Source organism: Eurypyga helias, unplaced genomic scaffold (genome assembly GCF_000690775.1).
Source record: "Eurypyga helias isolate BGI_N326 unplaced genomic scaffold, ASM69077v1 scaffold14618, whole genome shotgun sequence".
Classification (NCBI taxonomy): domain Eukaryota; kingdom Metazoa; phylum Chordata; class Aves; order Eurypygiformes; family Eurypygidae; genus Eurypyga; species Eurypyga helias.
Window position 1 is genome coordinate 451 of NW_010267640.1, and position 10,714 is coordinate 11,164.

Below are 10,714 nucleotides of genomic sequence, written 5' to 3' on the forward strand. Positions count from 1 at the left end.
CTGTGCCCGAGCATAACTGATGGAGTGGGCCTGGGCTGCACAGGCCAGCGCTGTGCCACAGCTGGCTGGAAGGAGGCAGGGGCTTCCACACTGCCCAGGGAAAGGGGGTGCTGGCAGCACACGGAGATTTTCTTTAATATAAAGTTTGGGGGTTGCTTGCTTTTTGTCTTTTCTTAGTGATCATTTATGGAAAACCTTGTGCTAGTTAGGACAAAACTGATGGAGTGGGCCTGGGCTGCACAGGCCAGCGCTGTGCCACAGCTGGCTGGAAGGAGGCAGGGGCTTCCACACTGCCCAGGGAAAGGGGGTGCTGGCAGCACACGGAGATTTTCTTTAATATAAAGTTTGGGGGTTGCTTGCTTTTTGTCTTTTCTTAGTGATCATTTATGGAAAACCTTGTGCTAGTTAGGACAACAGCGTTCCTCGGTACAAGTTGAAGGCTACCTAGGCCTACAGAAACAAGCCTAAAACTTGTAAGAGATTAAACTCTCCTGCTTTTAATCATTACATATTCCATTTCCAAATGCTGCCTTTGTCCTTAAGCATTTGGAAATGGAATATGTAATGATTAAAGGAAAATACATGAAACCCATTGAGCAGAATCAGAACATTTTTCAGACTTCATTTATATGTCATTAATCACTTTTTTATACTCATCATAAACCAGCAGACTTTCTGCTTGTGTACTTTCTCTTCATTGCTCCACCATCTGAAAACGGAGCGCTGCAGACACCCGGTGCTGCCGTGGTTTCACGTACGGTAGATCTGGGAATGTGTTTAGTATTACAGCATTTCCAGTCATTCACAGACTCTGTTTCTCACTATTATAATACAGCCATAAAATAACTTTAATACTGTTATTAAAATAATTGGCTGTAAAAGCCGTGCATGAGCTAGCTCTTCTGCTGGCTTTATTTAGCTTTAAACATTCAAATGTGTTTTCCATCCGTTAGGAAAATGCCCAAAATCCTTGTTTTGCAAACTGCTTGAAACAAACCTCAAGATTCTGCATATTAGTTAAGGTTTTGAGTTGACTAGGGTGAGAGGAGGATGAGCAGGAAGGAAGCCCAGAGAGGGAAAACAGTAACTTTTTTTAAGCCTTGGAAAAAAATAAACTCAGACCAGTACAATCATTCCCCAAAGTTGTATTTTATCATGGCGTGAGGCTTTTTACATAGGCAAGTATTTTATTTTGCTCTTTATGATCCCGACTCCAATAGTGTTGTCCTAGAGTACAGAAGTTGGAAAAAAACAATAATCAAATGGAGGGGTCTGTTTCGATCACCCCAAATGAGCAGGAACAGACCACTCCATGCAGGATCCCAGGACGCTCCTACAGTAAAAGTAGAAGCTAAAAGTACAAAAGACAAGAAGGCTCACTGGCTTGTTTCAAGCTGAACTATTCCTCATACCACACCGACACTAAGTCGGTAAATTAATTATGTAAGCTGATACATGTCAAACCAGCCCTGATCCATGAACATCTTTGAGAAGACTTTCAGACAGGTGAGACTGCCTTTCTCATCAGGCTGCGGTGCCCTTGTGCACCTCAACAACTCTGTAGTGAGTCGGAACACTCCAGTGTGCCCAGTCTTCCTGGTTTCTGGAACAGATCTTGTACTCCTCCCATGCCCGGTGCTTGGCCAAGACAACTGAAGGCAACACAAACGGAGAGAAGCCACTGCAGGATGCATCCCCGAAGTACACGCGGCTTCTCAGCCTCTGCTTCTTCCTCTGCCGGCTCCCAGACAGTGTAGGCAGCCCCGCAGAGCGTGAGGGCAGCACCACGGGCATCTATTTGAGGGCAGAAGCTGCAGTTTTGATGAGCAGCGGTTTAGCTGCCTCTAGGATGTCCAGCTCAGGGTCCAGTGAACGACCGAGACCTTCCAGAACCATGATGGCAAAGATGATGGAAGCAAAGTTGCTCTCGAGCTTCACCTGGAACCACAAGAGACTACGTGAACTCAGTGGATGTTTTCTTCCGAGCCCATTCCACAGAGGCACCAGCACTGGCTCAGCTGAGAGGGAAGAGGCTGAGGAGAGCACGCAAACACCCCAAACTATACTGCAGCTCCATCACTTGGAGTTCCAGAACTCACTGAAATCCAGCAGCAGGCTCAAAAATAAGGCAACAGTTTCAGGGTAAGTCCCTTCCCTTAGGAAGGGAACTCAAGAGTGTTCTTCAGTTCCAGGAAGGGGAATGGGATTTTCTTTTCTTCCCTAGTGGAGCAGCAGGAGTGCTCACCATCGCTAACGTGGCTATAAGCTGCAGCAGTATCCAACATACTTGGACACGTGCACTTGTGTACGGGGAGCTCCCCTTCTGAGTGGCCCCAAGACCCCCACAGATCACAGAGGAAGTGTTCCTCTGCTCTGAATCAGCCCCTCCCCCATTCTCAGCCAGGCACCCGGGCTGTTTCAAGGCATACCAGTAAGAATTCATGGAGTTGGGAGGACTTGCTTTCTAAGGGTCTAAATTACATTTCACGTTATTAGAAACCAGCTGAATGAGGCTTGATGACAAAACCCTCTAGCTAAGGAATGTTTAGAGAGGCCCTGAGCAGGCTGGGCAGCCCTGTGGCTGACAACCTCATCCCCTCCTCGCTGAGGCCACCATAGTGCCGTTGATTTCCGAAGCTGTTTGCAACCACAGAAACTTGTTCCCCATGTACTGTCAGTTATGAGAAGGAATCTCTGTCCCGTGAACAGCTTCTCACTTTTGAGGCCTCTAGCAAACCAGTAGAAGGGCCTAGTGCTCTTACACAACCCCATATTGAGACAGAGGTCCAGGGAAGAAAACATCAATGGTACACCAGTGGAACGTATACCAGATTTCATTTTCTGCTTCAAAGGGACTATAAAAAAAATAGGGAAAACTAAGTGCTATAGAACCATTCCTTTTCATAAATAATATCAACCATTAAATGCAGTACTAAGACAGAACCCTGCCTGCAACACTCGGATGTATTCCCGCAGTCCCCCTCCTCCCCATCAGCCCTTCACATTCCCAGTAGTTCTCCCTCCCCAGCTGAACTTCCAGCTCTTTAGGGCAGGCAGTGACAGGACCTCACCTTATGGGTCATCAGCAGTTTGAAGACATTGGAGAGGAGATTTGCCACCTGAAGCTGGAACACAAAAGGAGAAGTTAACAGCTCATCGAAAACAACCCTGGTCAAGAAGACTGAGCCAGGCAGGATTCTTCTAAGTGTTTGTTAGCATCTGGTTCTGGTGGAGGGACAAGATTATTGGGCTGACAAGAGCCAACATCAGGTATGATCCCCACACCCCGCCCGGGATAAGGAGTTCGGCTGTGACTCATGGTTCTGCTCCGGGCCAGGTGAGGAAGGCCGGGAACATCTGATGTCACAGCAGCACGCACCACACGTTAGTTTGCTCGGTACCACCCTACTACACCCCCTGAGGTGCCCAGGCTGGCCTTAGCTAACAGGAGGCAAGCTGTAACATCAGGCTCAGCTGTTCCTCACGGGGAACTGCAGATACTGGAGATTTAAAAAACAAAATGAACAACCCCAAACATGCTTTTTCTAATGAGAAGGAAATAAGGAAGTATTTTACGGCCTTTTGTTGCACCTGAGAGACTAAAAGTGCCCAGTACCGGTTGGCAGTGCTGATGGGATCAGAGCTGCCCTTCCCACATGGATCGCTGAAAGCCAAGTTGCGCTGAACTACAGGTAAGGGCAGGTGGGACGTGGCGCACTTGCCTTTCCCAGGGCAATGGTGTTCCCCCGGACCTTGGTGACTAATTCTGCCATCTCTGCCTTGAATCGCTCGATGTCCTGGCACTGGTTAGCTCGGGCGTGGTGAAGGATCAGCTCTGCCACTCTCTCCCCCTGCGAAACAAGTTGAAAAGGAGACTCTGGACTCGATCCCTGGTGCCAGCAGGCCTACGGGAGCTGCGCATCATTGTCCCTGGAAGGCCTCTGCTGCGAGGGAGGAGGCATCCTGCATGGAGAACCCCCGAGGCTACGCTTTCCCGTCCCAGTGATGGAGACCCACCAAATCAACATAAGCAGGTGCAGGAAGAGCAGAACTGGTCCAAAAGTCTTAGCTGGTATCTGGCAAAACCCTGCTTACTGCTTATTTCTCTTGCAGGTCTTTTAGGGTAGAATACAACAAAGATATCTCAGGTAGTCAGGAAAAGTTTTGTGGGGGGAATAAAGCCCACAGGGCTGGCATTTTGTTCATAGCAGAGGAGATAATGGTGTAAAGAAGGGCATCTATTAACCTCCCATATGGGCCAAGTTCAACCTTCCATTGGCAAACTGCAGAGGAGGAGGGAGCCAATTTGGCACCAGCAGATGCCTGGTGAGAAGGGGGAGCCATACCCAAGCTTCGCGTGTGATAGGCTTTATAGCTCTTCTTGGAAAACGTGCCCGAGAGCAGCTTACAGAGCCAGAGGCCCCAGGTTTGGCAATGAGGCGGTGCAGAAGTTTTTGACCTGCAGATCACACATGACACCAGCCCGAGCCGTGAAGGACTTGCAACCCAATGTTTGCAGCTTTGCTTAGTAGCGGAGAAGTGCCCGGCAGCACAGGATGGGCTTAAGCACAGTTTAGCACTGACTCCCCTCGCTATGCTTCGGCGGGTTGAACAGACCAAGTTAAAATGTCTCCCTCCTTGCAACACTCTGGTAAGCCATACAACCCACGACTGAGCAACAGCAGCGTGCAAGCGTGTGCACGGCGTGTTCCCAGAATGAACAGGAGACAGCAGCACTGCAGCCTCCAGTCCATCGGAGACTGTATTTGAATTAAGCGGAAAGGAGGATGAAGGAGTTGCCCTTATACAGAGGAGCCTGGCGGAGGCCAGCAGCCCCCACCTGTTCTGCTGCTGCTCCCCAGAACCGCTGACACGGCAGCAAGCTGGAGGATGGCACATGGGCTTCCCAGCGGCCAGGCTGCAGAAGGGAACGTGTGCGGAAGACCAAGATGTTAATCCGTTCCCTCTTCTCTAGGAAGATCTGGCAGATTCTGCAACAGCCTCAAACACAAGTGGCTCCCAGGCAGTCCTAACCAGGGAGGGGCAGCCAACGCTTCCCGTTTAACACCTTCCATTTCCTGGGCCACTGACATCGCTCCACTCCAGCAGCCTCCTTGCTGCAGCTAACTCTTATCCCTGCCTGGCACAGCTTCCACACTAGCAAGTCTCCTCTCTCAGGGCGGATTGTCTGGGGAAATAGAGAGAAAACCACCACTTGGCTGTCACTCTTCAGGCGTCTCCCTTCCCCAGCCTCAGCTCCCAGCCCCGTGACAGTGACCTCACCTGGCCCTGGACCACAGCCGTGAAAACCGCCCGGAAGTTCTGCATGTCGGCGCTCTGCAGCTCCGCCACGATCCCCGCGTCCAGCAGCACCAGGCAGAGCCGCCTCAGGGGCGGCTGCACTTCCACCACGAGCGTGTCGCACAGGTCCACGATGGCTGTCTGCTCCTGGCAGCCGGTGCTGACGTGGGCCACGCCTTGAACCAGGATGTTCCCAGGGTGTAGGTCAGCATGGACAAAGTTGTCGACAAAGACCTAGAGGACAGGCAAGTCTCAGTGCAGCTCGTCCCAACCAAAGCTGCCCATGCTACAGCTCCCGGGAAACCAGCAGAGGTGCATTTCTGAGCTGTTCTCTGTCACGACCGATGTGCATCGCCCCGGGCAGCAACAGCTTCTGCTGCACACCAGCTGTGCTGAAGCACACCGGTGCTACTCACTCGAGGGGAGTCGGCAGAGCTGCAAAGCAATCCTGTTCATTTCCTAGAGGTCAGGTAGGACTGCCAGGAGTCTCGGCAATCAACCCTGAACTGGGTGTGTGCTGGTGGGCCTTGGCAAAGAGTAATGCAGTAAGATAGGCCCTTCGCCATTCAGCGGTGTGGGTTACGGAGAACAGAGCAGTTTGTCCAGTCTGGGACATCAACCCACACTGCAACTGTACTGAAAAGCGGGGAAGACAGAAGAGGAACAAACGTATGAACGTGAGCCAGCAGTGTGTGCTGGCAGCCCAGAAAGCCAACCATATCCTGGGCCATATCCAGAGAAGTTCACAAGAATCCACTTGTCATTATTTTGACCACAAAAGAACTAGACAGTCAGAAGCTGAATCATAAGTTGATTCAGGACAGGTTTGCTTTCTTTACTCCACGTTTAGATCTTCCTTAAAAAAAGGCAGTTTTGGAGGAAGGGGTCAATAAATGAAGAAGCTAGCTAGCTGTTTTCCCTGGGAGTCGCATCCATAGCCTGCAGAGAGCAGTGTACGTGCTAACCACTTCACAGCACTCGGGGAACGTGACTATTCATTAAATAGATCAGTGGGCTTCCCAAGCAATGCACTGATGGAGCTGCCCAGGAGACCCTACAGTGTGCAAGCAAAGTGCCCTTCAGCAGCGGAAGCAGCTCCGTGCCGAAGTCTCCAGCAGTGGTGGATCTAGCCCAGGCTTTGCTCGGATCTTGTCTTACACGGCACATGAAGCACACACCCCCCTCTGCCAGCTCAGGAGTGCACAGCACCCTAGCAGCCCAAGCCCTGGGTCACCACGAGATCCCTGGTGTCCAAGGGCTGGCTCCAAAAGGTACAGCTCTACCTGAGTGCACGGAGGGAATGCTATCAGAGAATGGTATGGAGAGATGTGGGAAGCAAACAGGTTCTCTCTTTAGCCCTACTGTCTTATTACTCCAGCTGAATAGGTTCTGCAGGACAACCACCTTCCCTTCCAGCCTCGGCCAAGTGCCTACCATCTTTAGCAGCATGTCCATGCCCATCTTTGCAAGCCTCTGCCTCAGCTCGGCGGCGATCTCCGCGTGCAGGTAGCGTGAAATAGGCTCACTCTCCTGAAACAGAGACGGAGCTGGCGTCAAACACGCCTTCAGCCACACCGTCACCTAGGTGCCCAGCGTGGAGGGGAGGCGGTAACAGTGCCCTAGAGAGGACCTGCTCGACAGAGGCTGTACCTAATGTGACGGAGAACAGAGAAGCAAGGGTTTGTTCTTTGGAAAAAAAAGACTCTTGCGAAGATCACACGCGTGAAAACTAAGGCTGAGAGGAGCTTTGGTCTGTGACTCAAACGTCCACCGGGGAAGCGAGGCAAACATCAGAACGTGTCAGATGGCTGAGCTCCTCGCTTTGACCCACCACAGGGGAGACTCCAAGCTTGGTGTTGGTTGGCAAAGCACAGGCAAGCACATGGTGGTGGGACAAAAAGACTCTTGCGAAGATCACACGCGTGAAAACTAAGGCTGAGAGGAGCTTTGGTCTGTGACTCAAACGTCCACCGGGGAAGCGAGGCAAACATCAGAACGTGTCAGATGGCTGAGCTCCTCGCTTTGACCCACCACAGGGGAGACTCCAAGCTTGGTGTTGGTTGGCAAAGCACAGGCAAGCACATGGTGGTGGGACAAACTGCTGGTCTGCCTGGCTTCAGGCCAAGCGTTCGCTTCTGTATGGAGCTGTCTGCCACCTGTGTTCTGGGATGCACTGTTTACAAACAGAGAGTGGAAGAGACACTGAGGAAGGACACCAATCTCTCAAAGCAAGTAAGAGAAAAGCATCGTCCTGCCTCTGATCGCTCCTTCTCGGAAAACACCTCCTTGGCATGTTCTCCTAAGGGCCTTCTCACTGCTACCACCGCGCCCAGACGCTGCAATTCTCACCTCAAATGTTTCCACTAGAACATCTGTCGTTACCAAAGGGCGAAGGGGAGTTGGGAACTTAACAAAATCAACATCTAGGAAATTCTGTCGGAAGCGCTCCAGGTTTCTGGCTTCGTAGCGTAAGTCAATCTCAAGGCAGAAAAAGAAAAAGCAGGTTGGGAGTTAGATTCAATTAAAATTAGATCTTCAGGATGCTGTATGAGGTTTTAAGTGCATGGTGCGATACTCAGTACCAACAAAACTAGTCAGAAAGCCAGCTCCTTACATGCTTATAGCTTTCCTGGTGGAAGAGCATAGAGTAACAGACTGAGTAACAGATGGCCCCCATCCCAGCACCTACAGATATGGGTGACTTACTATATGCATGGTGTCGCAAAAAAGACCAGGACTGCTTTATTTTCTAAGGGCAAGACAGATCCTGAACCAACCCTTACTGTCCAAATAGCAAGGCAGGCAGAGAGGGTAGAAGAGCTGCAGCCTGAGCCTCGCTCCACAGACAGGCAGCCACAGCAGGAAGAAATTTAACGTAACACGTAGAAAACAATCCACTATGCAAAGTCCCGGCCCCAGCTCCTCGGGGATCCAGTGCCTTGACACAAGGGCATCTCTCCTGCCCATTGTTACTGCTCAAGGAGGCAGGACAACTTTGCCTCACTTCCCTCACCTGCAAATGGGAAATAACCCAGGAATATTTCTTGTTCTTTCAAAGAGAAATTAAGGGAAATCACAACAAGGCTATCTGATGCTCCTCTCCTGATCCTCATCCACCAAATCTGCCGGACTAAATTGGGACTAATTACCTCGAGTCACCTCCGAATACAGTCAACAGTTTACAACATGGATTTACTGCATAGATTTTTTGCAACGGTAGGGAAGAATTAAGGCTTTCAAAAGTTTAAAGCAAACTTCAGACTCTGCAATCTAGCACAAAAATGAAATTAGCAGATAATGGTTAATTTTAATAAAAACTTGAGCCTAATTAAGACTACAGTGAAGTATGTGTAAGTGTGGTAGTAAGGATGTTTCAGACTGTGTCTTCAGAAGACGTTAGTGAATCAGAACATGTTTTCAGGTCTATTGGCAAAGCTTACGTTTACCGACACTGTGAGTCTGATGACAATACACCGCAGAGCGTGTTATTAACTGACGTGACAGGGGATTAGTTATGCCAATGTATGTAACTCGGGGCTAACAAATGTGACCAGCGAGTATGGATTACAAACGTACGTGTAGGATTAAGAAGAAAAAATACACGTCTGAGCACTTGTTTGGAGAGATTCTTCTGCTAAGGAGAGGTCTCCCACCAGTGCTCATCCTTCACCATGCTGCAGAAAGGACTGTGGCTGTAGCTAGCTAACCGTTCAGGCTGTTCACCAGAAAACATACGCCAAGCCTAAAAGAAGATTTTAAAATCTGATATGGGTTGTTTCATTTTTTTCATTGCTTTGCCTTTTCTACTCTGTGAGCATGCAGGCTTTCCTACAGCAGCATCCCGTGACTGAGCAGAAGAGAGAACGTGAGTACCAAGCAAGCCTGCATCTAACCCTTTAAAAAGTAGCGCTGTCAACAGTTAGAGCCAGCCAGTAGCAAGACAAAGGGCAGTTTTGTTGCAGTACATAGGGAGCATGGCCTGGCACGCACCTGCTGAATCATCAGCTTCTCAAACTCCTCCACAACCTCTGTCAAACTGAGCCACTTGAATCCAGGGAGAAGTCCAATGATGTGGCTGCCCATCTTCATGAGAAACAGATCCATCTGGACTTGGTGGACTAGCCCAGGGTGCAGGACCTGCACAAAAATGAACAGGGGGCAAGATCAACTCCCCAGGTGCTGTAAAAAGGGTGGCCTGTTTCAGTCAGCTACAGCAGAGCATTCCAAACAGACGGAACCCAGCCTTTAAAACTGGGACCTAACACGGCTTCCCCTAGCCCTCAGAATAATTCATATTTTGCCATGGATTAAGCTGTAAAGAAACACATAATCTTCAAGTGGAATGTATCTGTGCTGGAGCCTACAGTCTCACCCCATGCCATTTTCCATTGCTTTTGCTCTCCCGCCTTCTCAGCGCCACACAGTACTTACTAGTACTTGGAACAGCTCAAACGTAAGGTTTCTTTAAGTAAACTTTGCTGGAAAGAACTTCTGTTCCAGATTTCTTTGTGTGAGGAGAGAAGGGTTTATTTTCTGAAAGGTGAAACCAAACTTAATATTCATTATTTTAATATAAACTGGGCCCTCACAGTCATTCCCGGTATCCACGTGCCACGTCAGAGGTGCCACACGCAGCGTGCGTGCTCAAGGTCTCTGGGCTGGGAAGAGCTAAGGCCACCCCAAGTCTGAGCTGCAGCTGGCTGGAACCAAAGCACTGGGAAAAGACACCGAGGGAGACAAGCATCCCCCCTCTCGCTCTACCTGGCCCTAGCCAGGGAATCATCCATCATCTCCATGGGAATTAAGATCTGATCATCCTCATCTAGCAAGCGCCACTATCCCACACCTACCAGCCAGCTGCTTGACTTACTTTAATGGCCACCGGCGTGAGATGTCTGGCTGAGGAAGGATTTGCCTTCAGGAGTGGTTTGGCCACGTGCTCCGTAAGGGACATCCCACTCACAGGCTGTCCTTGGGAAGAGTCTGCTGGGCCCAGCTCCTCCCTGCTCCTCTCGTCCCACATCTCGCTCTTCCTCCTCCTCAGCCACCTGAGGAGGCCCTTGAAGCCCGACACTTCCCACGCTTCAAAAGCGGACCGTAACTGCGAGCGCCGCGCTAGCTCCTCAGCCTGGGAGCCGGCGAGGGCCGTGAGGTCAGCATAGGCCTTATACACCTGGGCGACGCAGCCCGATCCGACCGGCTCCCGGCTGTGGAACTTGAGGATGGCCGCCCAGTCCTCGCCGAAGGCCTTCCGCAGGAGCTCGGCGGTGTGGGCCCAGGGGTGCGGGCTGACCTCGACGTGCAGCTTGGAAAACTCATCGCAGAAGGCCTCGGAGAAGAGGTCCCTGCGGGTGCTGGCCCACTGGCCCAGTTTGACGCAGGTGGGGCCGGCGGCCTCGGCCGCCCTCCGCAG

The 10,714-nt window shown here is 50.8% G+C and overlaps 1 protein-coding gene across 1 annotated transcript; it reads right to left on the reverse strand.

Annotated features, from left to right (window-relative positions):
- Positions 1-1,794: 1,794 nt before the first annotated feature.
- ADCK2 (aarF domain containing kinase 2) lies at positions 1,795-10,708 on the reverse strand (the record flags this gene model as incomplete). Its single annotated transcript, XM_010157506.1, has 8 exons — positions 1,795-1,938; positions 3,072-3,125; positions 3,723-3,851; positions 5,284-5,535; positions 6,736-6,831; positions 7,651-7,779; positions 9,292-9,438; positions 10,172-10,708. Coding segments are annotated over 8 exons (1,488 nt in total), but the record flags the coding sequence as incomplete, so codon positions are not given.
- Positions 10,709-10,714: the final 6 nt, after the last annotated feature.